The sequence below is a fragment of the Ambystoma mexicanum genome, chromosome 5q (genome assembly GCF_040938575.1).
Source record: "Ambystoma mexicanum isolate Mex_15411 chromosome 5q, UKY_AmexF1_1, whole genome shotgun sequence".
NCBI classification, from domain to species: domain Eukaryota; kingdom Metazoa; phylum Chordata; class Amphibia; order Caudata; family Ambystomatidae; genus Ambystoma; species Ambystoma mexicanum.
The window spans coordinates 352,812,739-352,832,781 of record NC_090933.1 but is presented as its reverse complement, the minus strand read 5'-3'; the positions used below and the strand labels follow the sequence as shown (position 1 = coordinate 352,832,781).

The following is a 20,043-nucleotide window of genomic DNA, read 5'->3' as shown; positions in this document are numbered from 1 at the left end:
GGATAGCAGAATACCGGTAAACAGGGCCGAAGACAGACCAGAACGTTCTGTTATCCAGCCTTCTGGCACTGTTTTCCATCTCTCTGCCATCAGGAATACCAATGTTCAGTTATAACTGGTATATCTGGTTCCGGCACAATTGGATTCCTATTGGTGTTGGATACTCATGCTTTTAATGTACAAAGAAACCGACCCCTGCCACATGACTCCCAACGCTGTTGGATTCTTGACGGTCTACAGGCCTTTATAGGTAATGTCTCTACTATTCACACCTGGGTAAGGGCCCTTAACCAATCAGGTGGGTAGAACAGCGGGCGACAATATACATTCTCCATCCGCTGTGCCAGCCAATCGAGCTCCTTCCATGGGTGGTACTATTTCTTTGTTTTATATGTGTGGAGGCAACATGGAGTCTACCACCCCACCCCCCGTTTCCTCCCCACGCCCCCAAACCAAACAAAACCTCTCCCCCACCCCTCCATCGACACTTACCTGCAGGATCAGAGCTTTGAGCTCGGGTCCACCGCAAGTCCCGCTCCGGCTTTTTTTCATTCCAACCCACCTCGGGAGATTGGCTGTGCAAGCAGCATGAATCTCCTGACGGGAAAAAAAGCCATTCACACCCCAGATGAACCCCAGGGTGACAATGGCTTTCCACGCCCCAGCAGGGAGGCAGACATGGCCGGTAACTGCCTGCGTCCCGCAGCCCTTGCTGATGCCCAAGCGATGTCTGCCCCTCCCCCGGGGTGTGAAAGCCATAATAGTACACTGAAAGAGATATCGTCTGAGACATCTACTTTGTTTCATTATTTTGATTGCATTTAACTTTAATCTGTCCCGCAGTATGCCCAACACGGGTGATTCAAAATCACAAATCACTCCTAAGTGATTTAGCAATTATAAAATGCTAGTTGCATGTTTAGCGAGCTTTCTTAAATAAAACCTTTGTTTACAATAATGCGAGCGTAAACACCTTTTTCCCAGTAATTCTATCAATTAACGTGATTTTCTGCTTGTTTGCTATCTGGGGCAGCATTCAATCTTATGGGTATAAATAACCAGATTACTCACCGTAGGGACCACCTTACTCCTAGTCCATAGTCCCCTTTCCTCCATACTTATGGGACATCTCTCCGTCCTGTGGGATGGGACCGGAGCACTTTGTAAAAAGCATCAACATTTTTCCAAAAATGTGTCCTTCCTCTCTTTCCTGCGCGGGGCCTGGCACGCGGCCGTAACCCCGCCCACCTTGGCTCCGCCCCGCACATCGCCCCTCAGTCCTTTTCTTTGCCAGGTCAGAGACACATTACCAATAAGAGAGGAACCTTATTAGAGGGGACGGCGGGCGGGTGTATGGAGGAAAGGGGACTATGGACTAGGAGTAAGGTGGTCACTACGGTGAGTAACCTGGTTATACTCCTACGTCCCGTCCCCTTTCCTCCATACTTATGGGAGATTCCCAAGCAGGGAACTATGGGTGGATGGAAATACCCCTTACTGAAACAGGTTCTTCAGCACAGCCTGGCCGAACTGAGCGTCAGCCGTAGAGCTCATATCGAGGCAGTTATGCTTGCAGAAAGCAGATGGGAAGGCCCAAGTAGCCGCTTTAGCGATTGACTCCCAGGGAACATACTTCTGAAAAGCAACCGCGACTGCCTTGCCTCGCCCCTGGTGTGCATGGATACCTTTAGGAGGTTTCAGCTTTTGGACGGTGAAAGATTCCGTGATACAGGCGGTAATCCATCTGGAAATAGATGCCTTAGACGCCAGCCTGCCCTGAGGCTTACCGAAGGTCACAAAAGTTTGGGAAGAGCTCCGAAGCTCGGAAGTCCTGTCCAAGTAGAACCTAAGAGCTCTTCGGACATCCAGGCAGTGTAGAACCCTTTCCGCCTCCGAGGCAGGGTTCGGAAAAAAGGCCGGAAGGGAAACCAACTGATTCAGAAGGAATTCGGTCACTCCCTTTGGTAGGAAAGCTGCGTTCGTCCGAAGGACTACCTTGTCCTTGTGAAAGACCAAGAAAGGGTGCTCCACCGCTCACTCACTCTCCTCGCTGACGTAACGGCTACCTGAAAGGACACTTCCCAGGACACGTACTTGAGGTCAACCGTAGCCATTGGCTCAAAGGATTTATGGCACAGCGCCGTCAGGACTACATTTAGGTCCCAAGGCGGGTGCGGACTACGAACCGGAGGGCAGAGGAGTGTCAAGCCTGTAAAATGCCTCTTAACCACTGGGTTACTCAGAGAATAAGAGCATTGGTCTATAGCAAGATAAGCAGAAACTGCTGAAAAGTAAGTTCTGCATGACAGAACGTAAACATCCGACTCTGCTAGGGAGGACACGAAGAACAGCACCTTGTCAATCGTAGCCACTGTTGGACCCAACTGCTTTTCCAAACACCAACGACAGAACCTGAGCCATTTACTCCTGTATTGGGATCTGGTCGAGGGTTCCCTGGCTGCCTGGATAATACGCATGTTATTCGTAGACAAGTTAAAATGCTCTAAGACTTGAACTCAGGCACCATGCCGCCAAGCTGAGCGGTTGTGGGGAGGGGTGCCACATCTGCTGTTCCCCTTGATGAAGAAGAACTGGGGTTACTAGTAACCTGATCAGCAGAAACACCGACAGGTGTTGAAGTTCTGAGAACCAAAAACTGGCCGGCCACCACGGGGCCATGAGCAGAAGGGAACAGTTCACAGAGATCTTCAGCTTCCCAATTGCTCGATGAACTAGAGGCAGAGGCGGGAAGGCGTAAGCTCTCATGTTGTGCCATGGAATCTCGAGAGCATCCCCCAGAGAGAAGGCTCTCAGCCCCCCTCTGGAGGCATACCGAGGAAGCTTCTTGTTTACCACCGAAGCGAAGAGGTCCACCTCCGGTGTGCCCCAATGCAAGAAAATCCATGAGAGGATCTCTGCCTTCAACTCCCACTCGTAGCTGACCACTGTCCGCCGGCTGAGGGCATCCGCTGTGACATTCAGCTGGCCCGGGATGTGCACCGCAAGCAGCCAGACGCCATGAAGCATGGCCCACTCCTATATCTGGATGGACAGATCAACCAAAGGTGCCCACCCCGCAGGCAACAAAAAATTGTGCGGAAGGGGTATCCGAGTATTCCGGTCATAAACTGACCGATAAGGGTGCGCCGAGAAACCAGCCCTACACCTGAGGCCGATGGCGCAGCTGTAGGGGTAGCGTTCAAAATGGCCGCCGCGGTCGTGGCAGGAATGGGCGCCATTTTGTCATCACCTGAGGGGAACTGCGGCACGTGAGGAAGTGAGGCAGGGGTCCCCGTCGATGGATCAGGGGTCTTAACTTTAGGCTTAACATAAGGAACCTCGGCAGAGCCGGTACTATGAGGCCTGGAATGTCTCTGCGACATACCAACCGCCAAATTAGCCTTCTCAGGAAGGACCTCGGCGCTGCCGGTAAAAGAAGAATTTCCCTTCTTTGCCCCCTCAACAGATCTGGTGTTGCCGCAAGAGTAGGAACGGTGAGAAACAACCTTCACCAATAAGGCCTTGCAAGACCCTCATAAATGTTGGTAGCTTTAGCCTCTGTACGAGGGACCTCGGAACCAGGTCCGTTAACAGCCTTACTTGCGCGGACCTCGAACATCCGTTCGGTAGCACCAAGCCCCACCAAAGCCTCGGGGCGCACCCCGGCATAAGAGCCAGTCATCCAAATACGGATACTCATGGATACCCTGGAGACGAAGTTAGGCCGCAATCACCGACATCATCTTCGTGAAGACACGCGGCGCCGAGCTGAGCCAAAAGGAAGCACTCAAAACTGGAAGTGCTCCTCTCCCAAAGAGAAGCAGAGTTATCTCCTTTGTGGGTTCCAAATCAGGATATGCATGTACGCGTCCTGAAAATCCACAACGCTGAGCCAATCGCCCATCTGCAAGGAGGAGCGTATCTGGCTGGGTGTGATCATCTTGAATTCCTCTTGGGATAGGAAAAGATTGGGAAAGGTCTAGGATGGTGCGCAGGCCAGCCTGGTTGGGTTTGGACACCGTAAACAGCCGGGAGTAGAAGTCCTCCCCTCGCTCCCCAAGGGGAACGGGTTCCACAGCTCTGAGGTGCAGAAGTTTCTGAACCGCGGCCTTGAGGGAGGGTGAGCCCGAAGGTTGAATAGGAGGGTTGAGGGGTTGGGTAGGGGGTAAAGGTAAGCGGAAACCCGCTCGAGCGATTGACAAGACCCATCTGTCTTCTGTGATGGCCTGCCACGCCTCCCAATGAGACGCAATGCGTCCTCCCACCGGGGTTTCGTGCGAGCGCGGAAACCCCTCATTTGGCAGGCTCATCGGTGACGGTGCCACCTGAACCTGATGAGGAGGCTGAGGAGCGGGAGAAAAACCGCATCCGCTGTAGTCTACGGCGGTTATTCCCCGCAGGAGTATCCACTCAGAGATTTGCGGTCGAGGAAGCCCCTAAAACCAGAGGAAGGTCGACCTTGCGACAACGGCCTTTGAGACTTGAAGGGAGCTTTAACCAGAACAGACAATGATTTAGCCGTCTCAGAGCTATCTTTGGTTTTGGTGAGCTCTGCATCAGTAGAAGAGTGAAACAGCTCCTTACCATCAAATGGAAGGTCCAGAACCTTGTCTTGCACCTCCTTCGAGAACTTAGTGGCATGCAGCCACGCTTGCCGCAAGGTATCAACCCCAAGCATCAGACCCCGAGCCGAGGTGTCTACGTGATGAGCCGCAGCCTCCAGGAGATCCTGGGCCAAGACTCTGGCATCGGAAAGGCCTCCTCTGAAATCCTCCAACTTCTCGACCGGAATGTGCTCCTCAAACTCCGACAGCCCTCTCAACATCCGCATGATCGCTCCCGCTAAAATCAATTCTGCATTGGCCTGCCTGAGCTGCAAGGCCGAATTGGCAAAGATTTTCCTCCCTAGGGAGTCCAGGAGGTTGTCCTCCTTTCCCAAGACCTGAGAAGCCGTCGCGGAGGAGGATGCTGCAGGCCTGGATTGCAACGTAGCCGCAGCCACCACTGTGGAGGAGGGAGGCGGACAAGACAACAAGGCCACTTCTTCCGAAGAATGCAGCCTGTACCTCGCGTCAATCTTTTTATTGACAAAAAGTCCCGAGTGTGGCTTTTCCCAAACTCTTCGGACCTCGGCCAGAACATCCTTCTGCAGGAAAAGGCCGGTACGCTCCAAAGGAGACAGGGTGAACGCCCCAGAAAGCACGCCCTCCTGTGGAGCAGGTGCCTCGGGAACCGGAACATCTAAGAAATTCATCATGTCCAGTACCCGGTCATGAAAAGATCTAACAGAGCGGGCAAGGTCCCCGTTGTCCTGCTCGCCTTGAGGGTCATCTGACAGGTCAGGATCCTGCTGAACCGTGTCAGGCACTGCCTTGTCCACTGGGGACAATGGTGGCAAAGGCGGAAGAGCAGGGGCAGGCACCACGGGCAAAGGAGGTGCCGGCAGAACCACCAGAGGAACGGGTGGAGCCGGGGGCGCTGGTGGACAAATTTCCTTAAAAAGCCCTTTGAAATACTCCCTCATGGGGTCGGTGCGCATAAGCGCTTGAAATTTACCGAAAAAAGCGTCCTCAGGAGATTGCTTCGGAACCTGAGGAGGCCTCTCATGAGGTGGACAAATCCAGGGATGTAACGGAGAAGGGTGCCACGCCGGGCCCTCCGCCGACGTATCCACATAAATCAAAGGGGCTGCCCCTGCAGGCAATGAAACATTGTGCGGAAGAGGCATCCGGGCGTTCCAATCATAAACGGGCCGGTAAGGATACGCACAAGTGACCTTAGGTTCACCTAAAGGACCGAACCCTACACCTGTCAAGACTGGACTCCTCTTCCCCTTTCTCCTCCTCACCTGGATCTTCTTGTATCTCCTCCAACTTTAATGCTTCTGTCTTCTTCCTAGTTCTTATGCTTTCTCCTGTCTTCTTTTTTTTCTGACGTAAGTAAGGACGCGCTCCCTCGGTGGCCACCTTGATCTGGATGATTTACAGATCTTGGGGCAACCCGAGGAGCACGCCCTTCGTGCTGGGAAAAAGCCCAAAGGTAAAAAACCCTGAGAGATCTTAACTGTCCGTCTGTAGATACGGTGAGTGTTTGAGAGTATCTTTCAATTGTCCTTTGGAAACAGTAAACCAATTCTCCAACAATTCCTCTTTGGATTTAAAGATGGATTGAATATAGAAAAACAGATTCCAGTAGTTTCAACAAAAGAAAGAAATAGGTAAGAAAAAGATAGAAGATAGCGGGAAAGAAATAGAATAATACACGACTTCCGATACAGTGGACGTCAGTAAATAAAGAGAAAAAGCTGAGAGAGATAGCCGATGTAGACACTTATAGGGAAATAGCAGCAGACACAAAGGGAGGTTAGCGCTACGTGTACGAACGAATAGCGAAACAGAATCAACCGCTACCTTACCTTAACCTGTAAACACCCACGTGAGGAAATAAAGGTGAAACACATACAGAGAGGGGAGAGGGGGAGAGAAGGAGCTCTGAACTGCAAGTCGCCTCTGGAAACGAAACTGGCAGCGTACGTAACAAAGTCGATACAACGCGCTAAGCGCCAGAATGTATTGGTGTTTATAGTTTCCGGCGGCCATGTTGGAAAAACACTAGACCTTCAACTTGGAACTATCAGGACCATGTTAGTGGTATTTCCATCTATGCACGAATTTCCAGGGCTGGTGCATGACAGTGTGCCCCCTTCTATACCTGCTTCCACCAGGCTTCCCCGGATTCCGTCGGTGGAACTGTTGAACCAGTCGAGGGGCATGTACATGGGATCTGGGTTCCCATGTTCTTTCAGCAATCGGATATCCCTTCCAATGGATCAGGTATTGAAGAGTTCCCCTTCTATAACGAGAATCAACCAATCTGGCCACTTCATACTCCTTTGGTTCTTCGGGAGGGGCAGTAATCGGGCTTCTTCTTGTTCTTTTGTAAGGATCGTCCTTATGAGCCTTTAGAAGAGACGAATGAAAGACCGGATGAATTCTTCTTAAGGCGCTGGGTAGTTGTAACTTGAATGCAACTGGATTGATTCTGGATAGAATGCGATATGGACCTATAAATCTGGCTGCAAATTTACCCTTATGGATCCAACGAGGTAAATACCGAGTAGAGAGCCAGACTCGATCTCCTGGTTTCCATAATGGAGTAGGGCTTCTTTTGGTGTCGGCTGACACCTTGTACTTCCTCCTACTGTCTTCCAATGCTCGCAATGCTTCTTTGTGTGAGACCCTGAGATCCATTAACATCTCTTCAATGGCTGGTGTGGATATCTTGGATCTTGGAGTTATGATTCCTGGTAAGTGATGAGGATGGTAACCATAGGTACATTTGAAGGGACTCATCTTGATAGCCGTATGATAAGTGTTATTATAGGCGAATTCTGCCATGGGTAGCAAAGAAGCCCAGTTATCTTGCTCTCTATTGCAAAAGCAACGGAGGTACTGTTCTAAATTGGCGTTCAGTCTCTCCGTCTGTCTGTTTGATTGAGGATGATACCCCGAGGAGAGAGCTCGTTGAACTCCAAGTTGATGACAAAGGGAGTCCCAAAACTTTGAGGTAAATTGGGTTCCTCTGTCAGAAATTATGGTTCGGGGTAAGCCGTGTAGGCTTATAACTTCCTTGAGGAATATGGTAGCCGTTTCGGAGGCAGAGGGTACTCCTTGTAACGCTACAAAGTGGGCTAGCTTTGTGTAAGAATCAATCGTTACCAAAATTGCTGTTTTACCATTTGAAGATGGTAACTCTACTACAAAATCCATCGAAAGGTCTTCCCAAGGACGTGTCGGTGCCTTGGCTTGATGTAAGAGTCCTAATGGTCTTTGACGAGGTGTCTTATTAATAGCACAGATGGGGCAAGTAGAAACATAGGAGGTGATATCTTTTCGCATAGATGGCCACCAAAAACTTCTGGATATCAGTTCATAAGTTGCCTTTTCCCCCTTATGTCCTGCCAAGGGTAGATCATGACAAAAGCGGATGGCTTGGTTCTGAAGAGTTGAGGTGGGTAGAAATAGTGCAGACTGGCGAAACCATAATCCGTCAATGTCTTGCAATTGATAGGTTTCTCTTACTTCTTGTGTAATTTCTTCCAATCCACTATGAACTTCTTGTAGAAAAAGATTTGCGATCGTATAAAAATGATGCTTCGGTAGGATTCTTTCCTTCTGTAATTCTGGCTTCTCCTCATTCTCCCAGCTTCGGGATAATGCGTCAGCAACACTGTTCTGAGATCCAGGGATGTAGGTGATTTGGAAGTCGAAATTGGAAAAGTAATATGCCCAGCGAGCATGTCTCGAATTTCTACACTCCATTTGTTGGAGTACCTTCAAGTTTCTATGATCCGTGCGGATCGTGAACTGTTGTGCTGCCCCTTGCAAAAGGTGTCTCCATTCTTGACAGGCAGCTCGCATCGCTAATAGCTCTCTCTCGAGTACAGAATAATTCCTTTCGCTTCCCGTCAAGGTGCGGGAATAGTAAGCTATGGGGTGTTCTTCCCCTTCTTGATTCTCTTGTAATAATACTGCCCCCAAGGCACCTCCGGAGGCATCTGTCTCCAGGACAAATGGTTTAGTCTGATCAGGTTGTAACAAAACTGGAGCTGAAGTGAAGTGTTTCTTGAGGTTCTTGAATGCCTCCTGTGCTTCTGTATCCCAGTGAAAAACTACTCCCTTTTTAAGGAGTGAGGTTAAGGGCAAAACCAGGTCTGAAAAATTTGGAATAAACCGACGATAAAAATTTGCCAGACCAAGGAAGCGTTGTATCTCCTTAACAGAGGAAGGATCTGGCCATCGGTCTATTGCCCGGATCTTGTTAGAATCTATTCGTACCCCATTAGCCGACAAAATAAATCCGAGGTATGAGACTTCGGAAGCGTCGAAGACGCACTTCTCTGGCTTAGCAAAGAGGTGATTATCTAGTAGTCTCTGTAGAACCCTATTAACCTGAATTCGATGTTCTTCCAAGGATGGTGAGAAGATCAATATATCATCCAGATATACCACGACGGATGTATATAGAAGATCTGCAAAGATCTTGTCCACAAATCTCTGGAATATCGCCGGGGCGTTCACTAATCCGAATGGCATCACGCAGTATTCGAATAACCCCATTGGTGTTCTGAATGCAGTCTTCCACTCATCCCCTCTCTTAATCCTTAACAAATGGTAGGCCCCTCTTAGGTCGAGTTTGGTGAATACTCTGGAGTTCCGGACAGCTTCGAGGATATCTCGAATAAGGGGCATTGGGTATCTGTCACGGATAGTCAGGCTATTTAAACCCCTGTAATCGATACATGGGCGTAACTCCTTTGAGTCCTTTTTAGATATAAAGAACAATGATGCTCCTCCTGAAGACCTTGATGGTCGGATCAATCCGTTCTCCAAGTTGGTATCTAGATAATCTTTCAGAGTAGACTTTTCTGCTAAGGATAAAGGGTACATCCGTCCAAATGGAAGAGAGACCTCCTCTTTGAGGTCTATACTACAATCTTCTTTTCGGTGAGGTGGGAGGAGTCTAGGGTTTATATCTTCAAACACTTTTGAAAAAGTCTGGTACTGTACGGGGATAGAGGAAACAGAGATGTTGGATAGTCCTTTGGAAATGCTAGATTGGACTTCAACCTGGAGTCCCTTCATGCAATGTTCTCCGCAATAATCAGAATCAAAGCTGAGTTTGTTAGATGTCCAATCTATTCTGGGGTTATGACGTCGTAACCAGGAGATACCTAGTATCAGAGGGAAATGTGCCGCTCTGATGACATCAAAGCTAAGGTTCTCCGTGTGATGTCCCATTCCCAACGAGATAGGAACCGTTTCCATCGAAATAAATCCGGAAGATAAAGGACGTCCATCTACACCTTCAACCGGGAGAGGGGTTGTCTTCTTCTGGAGTGGAATTTGGTTTTCTTGGGCCCAGTTGACATCAATGAAATTTCCCGCAGCTCCACAATCTAGCATGGCTAGTACAGGGATATTCTGTTTCAAGTTGTAGGAAAACAAGACCTGAAATACCATTAAACGGTTGTCTTCTATTCCTTCCTGACTGAATCTGGTAAGATTGCAAGGGTTTGAGCCGTTGTTCCCACGATCTCCCTTGCATAGACCTGGGGTCTGTCGTTTCCCTGTCTTCTGGAGGGAATTTCAGAACAGTCCTTGAGGCTGTGTCTAGAGGATCCACAGTACATACAGAGGTTAAGTTCTTGTCTTCTCTTCCTTTCAATCTTGGTTAAGGGTCCTCTGGTAGATCCTATCTGCATCGGTTCCTCTAGGTTTGGGCGTTCTCTTCTTCCTTGTGGAGGACTATACCTTTGGACATAGCCTCTTCCTCTCCTTCTCTCCAAACGTCTCTCTTGGATCCGAAATTCGATCTGGAGGGAGAGGGTAACTAGTTCACGAAAGCTGTTGGGACGAGCTACGCGGGCCAATTCGTCCTTCATTTCTTCGTTCAATCCCCTTCTGAAGATTGTTTGTTGCGCTGTATCTGGCCAACCAGCGGATACTGCTAGACTCTGGAATTGCGCGATGTAAGCTTGAAGGTCCTGATTTCCCTGCCTTACATCGAGGAAAGCTTCGTACTTGGTATACTGGACCTCCGGACGTTCAAAACGGTCTTTGAAGCCTTGTATGAATACAGCATAATCATTAACCAAAGGATCCTGGTTAGTGACCAGGGGGGTCGCCCAGGCCAGAGCACTACCCGCTAAGTTAGCAATGATAAATCCTATCCGAGCCCTTCCAGACTCGAAAGCTCTAGGTCTGAAGGAAAAATATACAGCACAGGCATCTAGGAACTCCTTTATTGTCTTGGGGTTTCCTTCATATTTACCATATGAGAATGGCATAGGTGGTAGATCATCTCTACTCTCTGTTCTGGCTGCCGCCTGTTGACGAAGCAGAAGGTTCTCAGCATGCAGGGTTTGCATCTCCACTCTGAGTCCTTGTATGGCGTTGCACATCTCCTGTATCTGTTCCGGAGACGCCATAAGTTTGATTGGGCGTTGTATACTGTCAAGACTGGACTCCTCTTCCCCTTTCTCCTCCTCACCTGGATCTTCTTGTATCTCCTCCAACTTTAATGCTTCTGTCTTCTTCCTAGTTCTTATGCTTTCTCCTGTCTTCTTCTCTTTTTTCTGACGTAAGTAAGGACGCGCTCCCTCGGTGGCCACCTTGATCTGGATGTTTTACAGATCTTGGGGCAACCCGAGGAGCACGCCCTTCGTGCTGGGAAAAAGCCCAAAGGCAAAAAACCCTGAGAGATCTTAACTGTCCGTCTGTAGATACGGTGAGTGTTTGAGAGTATCTTTCAATTGTCCTTTGGAAACAGTAAACCAATTCTCCAACAATTCCTCTTTGGATTTAAAGATGGATTGAATATAGAAAAACAGATTCCAGTAGTTTCAACAAAAGAAAGAAATAGGTAAGAAAAAGATAGAAGATAGCGGGAAAGAAATAGAATAATACACGACTTCCGATACAGTGGACGTCAGTAAATAAAGAGAAAAAGCTGAGAGAGATAGCCGATGTAGACACTTATAGGGAAATAGCAGCAGACACAAAGGGAGGTTAGCGCTACATGTACGAACGAATAGCGAAACAGAATCAACCGCTACCTTACCTTAACCTGTAAACACCCACGTGAGGAAATAAAGGTGAAACACATACAGAGAGGGGAGAGGGGGAGAGAAGGAGCTCTGAACTGCAAGTCGCCTCTGGAAACGAAACTGGCAGCGTACGTAACAAAGTCGATACAACGCGCTAAGCGCCAGAATGTATTGGTGTTTATAGTTTCCGGCGGCCATGTTGGAAAAACACTAGACCTTCAACTTGGAACTATCAGGACCATGTTAGTGGTATTTCCATATATGCACGAATTTCCAGGGCTGGTGCATGACAGTACCAGGGGCGATGGCGTAGTTGTAGGGTTAGTACCTAAAATGGCCACTGTCGTCGTGGCGGGAACGGCCGCCATTTTGTCTTCATCTGAGGGGAACTGCGGCACGTGAGGAGGTGAGGCAGGGGTCCCCGTCGATGGATCAGGGGTCTTAATTTTAGCCTTAACATAAGGAACCTCGGCAGAGCCGGTACTATGAGGCCTGGAATGTTTCTGCAACATACCAACCGCCAACTGAGCCTTCGAAGGAAGGACCTCGGCACTGCCGGTAAAAGAAGAACCTTGCTTCTTTGCCCCCTCAACAGATCTGGTATCAGCACAAGAGCGGGAACGGTGAGAAACCGCTTTCACTGACAGGGCCCTGCCCGGCCCCTCAGAACTGTTGGTAGCCTTAGCCTCTGTACGAGGGACCTCGGGCCTAGGCCCGGTAATAGCCTTATCGGCACGGGCCTCGAACATCCGTTCGGTAAACACAAGCCCAGCCAAGGCCTCGGGGCGCACCCCGGTCTTGTTTTTGAGGGAAGCCGAAAAAGAGGCCTCAGAGCAAGCTCCTGTACCCTGTGACTCAGCAGAACTGGGTCTACACACAGCCCCCACAGGAGGAGCCTCGGAAGTTACCCCGGTGTACACAGGCCCCTTACGGAGACCCTCAGAGAAAACTCCGGTAGAATTATTAGGCCAGACAGGCACCTCAGGGCGAACCCCGGTGACAGAGCGATCAACGCCCCTCCCGGCTCGAGAGGAACCTGGGAAGGTATCCCCCGGCCGTGGTGCTCTGAAAAGTAAAGAACTTGCCGGGCGTTTCTTCTTTTCGTCGATGAACGCCTGAAAATGAGATGGAGGAGTGCGTCGGAACACCTCCTCCCACCGTTCCAACCGACGTTTCAAGAGCCCGGACCGAAAGGGAGTCACAGTAATAACAGGAGTCCCAACGGTGTTCCGGACCCAAACACTCTAAACAAAGAGGATGGGGGTCCGCCTTCGCGAAGCGACGATGACACGAAGAACAGTCTGGAAAGTCTAATTTCAAAAACATAGACAGAGTAGAAGACGAATGCTAGCGAGAGCCAGAGAGGAAAACAGGGAAGAAAATCTTCCGAGGATGCAAGTGCGTCCGGCCCAGATCGAGCGGAGAAAAGGACTGAGGGGCGATGCGCGGGGCGGAGCCAAGGTGGGCGGGGTTACGGCCGTGTGCCCGGCCCCGCGCAGGAAAGAGAGGAAAGACAATTTTTGGGAAAAATTTGGAAGCTTTTTACAAAGTGCTCCGGTCCCGTCCCACAGGACGGAGAGATGTCCCATAAGTATAAAGGTGACGGGACGTAGGAGTAAGAGTGTTCATTCGAAATCCCCATACAACGCTCACCACCTTCCCTCACTCATGTTCTTCGTTTGTGATCTTCTCTTCACCCGTTGCCCAAAGTTTCATGCTCTCCCAAAGAAATCCAATAAAGAGATTGGAACAAACTAAACCAGAGTAGATCATGGCTGGCCAATACCTCCACATCCAGGTATAAAGGTTGCAACATCCACTCCACTACTGTTAAAACCCAGGCTATCATTCATTTAGTGAAGACCCATGTTGACAATACTTGTAACTCACTGCTGTAGCTTTTTATTAATTCTTATTCCATGAGGATGGGTCCATATGAGAATCAGACAACTCACTTCAACTCACCTCTGCCTCCTTATAAATGGTATATACACAACCTATTTTCCATATACATCATTCTGTTCTATACAAAGGGTACTTTAGACTGTGTTGCGGAAGCTCTGAGCTAAAGGGCCGCGAGGATAGCTTAGAGGCAAAGCGTTTGTCTTGGAAGCAAGATAACTCAGAGCAGCTAAGGCTCAAATCCTTGTCCTGCCCTTAGAAGCTGGTCTTGGTTATTAAGCGCATTACAAAAGATTAATTAATTGAAGTATGGAAAATTATAGCTATGGAAGAATACACTCAGCACTATGGGATGACCTCTAGTAGTCCCAAAACAGACTTTACAAAGTGAGCGATAACAATGTTGTGTCAGGGTTCAATAGCGATGTAACAAACTTTCTGGCTTCACATTTGCAAGGACAACATTGTATATCTATTCTGCTTCAGTTGTGCCCAGCGGCATCACAATCTCAAATACAGCATTTACAGAAAAAGCAAAGCCCAGGAGTTCCATTTTTAAAATTCTAAATTTGTAAGCATTGTTTTTGTATAGGACGCTCTTAAGACATATTTCATGACATTTGGATGTTACAGGGCAGTAGAAGATTTATGAGTGCCGCATTCTTGTCATTATGCCCCCGTCTCCAGAAGGGAAGGGAGACAAAAAGAAGCTTGCTGTGGCCCAAGGTCTCCAATCAAAGGAACCTTCTGCCCAGAAGTCATCAGTCAAAGCCACAGTGCATAGCAGTACAGAACACACCATCACCCAGGCACCAACAGGGGAGTCAGTGAGGGTGGCATGCTCCACTATTACATCATCATTTAGCAATCAATGTGGTCCAACTGAGCTACTTCATAAGGTTGACCATATTTGATTTCTCCCATTATAAGGACAACCTCACTGATGTGACTGCAAAAGGGTTCCCCATGCCCCCCGCACCCCTGTTCTTGGATGTGTCGCAGCTGGCACTGCATCTTAGATACGGTATTACCCAATTTGACCGTGGCTGATTTGATCAAATTATTGGGTGACTGTTTTTCCCGCAAATACATGTTGGGGTAGGTTTAGGGTAATAATTAATATGGGAGGCTTGGGGAGGTCTCCTTATATACATTTGCAACAAAAAAAGACAAAACGAATGAAAAATGTGATCAATTCCACAACAATCAATTTAACAAATCACACAGATCCCTTACATACACCTCTGTGTTCTCTCAGCTCCAGAATGATAGATCAATATCAGGTGAGGAGAAGTCATTCCAGAGAAAAAATGGAAAAGCCCCAGAGGTTTCAAGGAGAACCAGTCATGGCTAGGGAGGCCTTATGATTCAACTTACCATCACCTTCTTCAGCGTGTAGCGCTTGGAGCGAATGTCGTCCATTAGCATTTCGTAGGGAGTGAGCTGGTACTCTATTGGCAGCAGATTGTACTGACGGTCCTGGACCTTCTTTAGTTTCACACCATTCCGCAAGTCTCGCATCACTTGCACCCAGAAACAGGCCTTGGGAAGCAAGGGATCCGCATTAAATCACACATCACAGTTTTGAAGATGCAAAAAGTTTAATAACGTAAAACAAGGGTTGAACGATTTGTTCTCGTCCTTTTTTTGCAATTCACACTAAGTGGCTTTTAGTTGGAACGTTTGTGACCTTGAGGTATAATGTGAAGGTGACATTTCTTTCAGAATCCTCCAAAATCGTTCAAGTAACATCAAAGTTTTAGCTGAAAGCTTTTTTTGACATGAGAGTCAAGAAAAAGTTCTATCTTGCCCATCTGCCCCCAAACCCTTCATGCACATTGATTGCCTGATTACTTACTGGTAATCTTCATTATTCAAAGTCTGGATCTTCCTCGTCACCGTCCTGATTCCCTCATAACCATACGCGCACTTTCTGGGTGTCTTGTGGAAAACCAGGCTGAGGGTAGAGGCCTTCTGGGGTGGTTAGAGGAAAGCACCAAACATACATAAACACGAAGGACTAAAACAGTTGTTATGATGCTGTGGGAAAAGGGTGGTTTGGAAGGTACATCCTGAGAAGCAGTGCCTCAATGAAGTAAGGACTGTGAAGAGGAAGCTGGATGAATGGGTAATGGAAGCTAATGAACTGAAAGTCTTAAGCTCCGCTTCTTAGGCTCCACTGCAACACACAGGAAGGTCCAGCAACAGAACATATTTTTCAAAGAAAAATCACCTTACTGATGCAGGTAAAAGGATAAAGGAAGCCACAAGATAGTTTTGTGGCCAGAGACTACACGATTTAAAAACATATTACCAGCCTTCACTCACAGCGGTATATCCTTGGGAGCGCTTGCTTCCCTGGCGCTGCTCCTCTCAGCAGCTAACGTCCTTTGGAATTGAGCTTGGAGGTTCCGGCTCTCCCCGTCGATCTGGTTTCAACGTCAGTTACTGAGCCCCAGGCCCACCAGGGCTTTCCTGTGGTTGCGCCACCAAAGGAAACGGGTGCTTCTCAGTCTCTGCCTCTTCACCAAACCCTGGCTTCTTAGTTGGACGGGACACCAGCCTTCCAGCACATGGCTAGCGTTAGGCTCACTTTCAGGGCTCCTGCCGGCTCCGCAGTCTAGTATGGCCCCTTCCCCTCCAGTAAGTCTCCTCCACAGAGGCACGCCTCTCTGTAGGAATCACTCTCCTCCCTGTGTAGGAGATCCCCCCCTCCATTCACAGTTCTTCCCGGGTTTAAGTAAGTCATCACAATCAAAAGAGGCGTGTCCTTCTTCCTTGAGGGTGGCGTGCTGATGAAACCCAGCATTATCTGAAGCCAAATGGGGTGGAAGGAGTATCACTGTTAGTTGCAGTCAAAACACAGTAAACAGTGTTTCCAACTCCCATAGGCGGACAATGTAGTCCAATAGGGGAGGTCCTCATTGAACTGAGAGTCCTTGCCCTTGAGAGGGGTCCCACTTGCCCATACTCATAGGAAGGGTTTTGCAGAGGCAGGCTCACCTCCCTAGCCTCACAGGGGGTGGCTCCCGTGTCAGGAGAAGGGACGCATTGACCAGATTAGTTACACTACCTAGATCAGTGTCACCAGAAACCACTGAAGTCTATTTCCACAAAAACAACATAAACAAGCATGCAGTTTGCCTCATTATAGTGCAAGACAAGACCAAAAGGCTCACCAGACACTGCCCTACCTTTAGGTAAAGCTCACCCTAGTGCCCTAGTCTGGGAACCTATTTTTAACTGGTTCTGGTCAAACAATGTAAGGGACAGTCAGTGGAGGAAGCAGTGTGCTTCTTCCAACTTGATACTCTGTTTACCTTGTGGCACCCACAGGAACATTCTCTTCCATCTGACACCCTCACAGACCCAGCCCAAGTGCCCTTGCTGATCTGGTCCCGGAGCCTGTGCTGTGTACTTTGAAAACTGGGACCCTCAAGTTTCCAGTCCAGGCTCCCTCACAGCCACCAGTTCTCACACAGGGGAGCCATTGCTCTATGACAACCGCAAACAAACATAATGTCTCTGCAGGCAAGCCCCTACTGTTGCCTAATGCTTGTGCTGGTTCAGTCAGGGACACTGTCATAAAATGTAGGTTAGACCACAGTCGACATCCAGGCATCCCGTCCCCTTTACTAAGAGGCAGAACAAGATCGCCTGCTGCCACAAAGAGGTGGACTATGCACTGGAGTCACTATTTAGTACCAACAGAAACCATGTCCAATGGTTGATGCAGGCCACATATCCACAGACTGGAGTGTGGTTCGTAGATTGAATCAATCACTAGAAGCCTGGGCGTGAATCAAGGCTCACACTGTCCTCGTCAGAAGCAATGGGAGCAGAAGACAAGAACCTTTGCCTTATTAATAAAGGGTGAAGAGAGTGGTTAGTAAAAGAGCTACACCAGTCATAAGGCGTTTGTGTTTGGCTGGTACTAACTGTTAGGAAAGATTTCAATTTATGTGTAATTTTCCCTTCTAGTTGTGTACCCCCAACTTTTTTGCTGCTGTTTAACACCATAGTCTGACTTTGCCAGAGGAGCCTTCTGCTGCCCTCCCCTGGGCTGTCGCTCACTTTTTATGGGTAAACTGACATGCCCTTAAAGACAGTCAGTGCTTGGAGACTGTCTCCCTTAGTCCTTTCCAATGTTGCAACTTTTCTGCAACATGTAATAAGTGTACAACATACCTTCCAGTACAGTACACTTGGGTCTCTTAGTCAATTCCAAAGGCCCTAGATACTCTTGAAGGAGTTTTTAGGAGATGTGCAGATTTGTCGCAGACAGGGCAAGTGGCAGCTTATCTTTTCATGTATTTTTAACCCTTTCCTGCCAGGTAAAACGCGATTACCTCGTTTGGCACAAATAGGTGGCCTGGCTCCAAAATGGCCACGCCACGAGGTTCTTTGTCCTGTCCTTTGGCCATCTTGCCCCTTCGCCTTCCCCAGGTCGAGCCGACCCGGGTCAGTCCTTATTTGGACATGCACTTTCCCACGAAACGCCAAGCTTTCCCAGGATTCTGCATGCCTTATGTGTGTGCCTCCAGGATGTGGGCTGGGGTGTCTGTCCCCAATACACATCCTGGGTGCCAGAGAGTCTGGAGTGCTGTGAATGCCTAGGACCACCGTGGTCCGTGATAGGTCCACCTATGGTATGGGGCAGTAAAAATGGGTGGTCCCAGATTTTTTGTTTATGGGGGATTGAGCAAAAATAGGGACTACTTACATAGTGTAAAACAAATAAACAGAATGCTCAATTACCCCTCTTTTAGTCCACTATAGAACCGGGTCACTGAACAAGGAGAGGAGTATTGATAGATTCACTATTTCATCGATCTACCATTCACGTGGAGCAGAAAGATTTGTACCAGAGCATAAACAAAGTAAAAAAACACTTTAATCAATTAATTTTCAACACACATAAAAATATGATGGGTGCTTTCCGCAAGCCACCACATACATTTGGAAAAAATTCACAGTTTAAAGAAACACCAATTATAAAAAGTCTAGCAAAATCACGTGTTCTACCAGTGGTGTCTAAAGTTAGTAGAGTGACACTTATGACAGATCACCTTAACACATTTATTCTCAATATATTTTTTGTATTGCAATTTCGGGGAACAAACCATAAATGTACAGTATAATAAAAAGTACTTGTACTGCAAGAAAAGACAGTTGTTTCAAAATCTACAGGATGTCTACATATGTTTCGGCACAGTAATTACATCAACACCATCTCTGGTGTTCTGCTGTTTTATTTGTGGCCCTCTTCAGGACGATATATTGCTTGTTCAGGTTGACTGAAAGTTCAAAACAAATCCCCAGTTTATGCGCAATTTTTATCGGGTGTTTTAAGAAATGTGAAATGAGTATTAGTGACTGATCTGGTGATTTGATTTCTTAGACTCACTAAAAAATTACAGTGTTAAAATATATATTAAAAAAACTTTTGGCAACGTTTATGTTTTAAGGGCTGTTTTTTGCACTTTTCCACTCTTTTCACTGACCTTTATGTTCTATCATAGTTGGACTGAAGCATGAAAATGGAGGTACACTTCCATTTCGTGAGTTGCGCTATGCAAACAATCTTGTTTTGTACTGCTTGTCAATTTATCAGAAATTTTTTGGCCGGCCATGGTGCCGATGTTATTTTCTCAAGGATAGGTTCACTGATGGCCATGTCACGGAACCTGTTTATAAGCACAATCGTATTTCAAAATTTGGACCTTTTTACTTCCATAGTCTGTAAAATAACACAAGTCATAAGACATGTGTACTGACCTTTCATTTATTGGTCGATTTATGATGGCACCAGGAAATGGACTTCGGAGCAGGCTATACTTGACTTTTTGGTTAGTTGCTGCTTTGTCTTTTTCATATACGTCTCATCCACCAGCTGAAAAACACAAGGGGTGGATGGGACGTTAGGATGTTTTGTTATTTCATAGCATTTTAGCATTAGTTTTGGGGCATCTGTGTCAATTTACATTCCTTCCATGTGGTCGCTTTTCGAGTCCCAAAGTTCCAAAAGAAGGGGAGAGGTGTCTTTACCTTTTCGAATTGCAGACGTTTAAGGGTACAGACGTCCTCTCGGGTCGCAGAAGTTTTGCAGCCTCGGTGCGCGAATGCCAGTAGTCTTGCGCGTTGCCGGGGAGTGTTTTTCTTTTTTTCCCGTGGTTGCCAGTCACGTGATTCTACGTATTTGCATTTAGTCCGCATTGTGTTTTCTTTTGTGTTACGTCAGCCTCTTGTTGGCGCGGCCATCTTGGAAGGGTGGCAGAGCATAGAAAAAAGGCTTTTTCGTGGGCGCTCTTCATGATCATGGTCATATTTCCAAACGGCAACAGTTCCTCTTTTTCTTAGTTCTATTCTGAGTTTTTGAGAGATGTTATCTCCATGAAATACATGTGTTTTCACAGTCTGGACACGTATGTGAAGGGTACCTCCTCAGGTGCCATGGGTTGCTTATTATGATGGTACCCCCTTCCTGAAGATGTAACTCTGGGGTGCATTTTGTGAACACACTCATGTATTGA

At 47.8% G+C, this 20,043-nt stretch overlaps 1 protein-coding gene across 5 annotated transcripts in view; it reads right to left on the bottom strand.

The window, feature by feature from the left end:
• SPIRE1 (spire type actin nucleation factor 1) overlaps nucleotides 1–20,043 on the bottom strand; it is an 871,368-nt gene that overhangs the window by 229,613 nt on the left and 621,712 nt on the right. For all 5 annotated transcript variants that reach the window (XM_069620832.1, XM_069620833.1, XM_069620834.1 and 2 more), the window contains exon 6: nucleotides 14,888–15,052. In XM_069620832.1, the coding sequence (XP_069476933.1) occupies nucleotides 14,888–15,052 (165 nt within the window). The remainder of the gene's footprint in view (nucleotides 1–14,887; nucleotides 15,053–20,043) is intronic.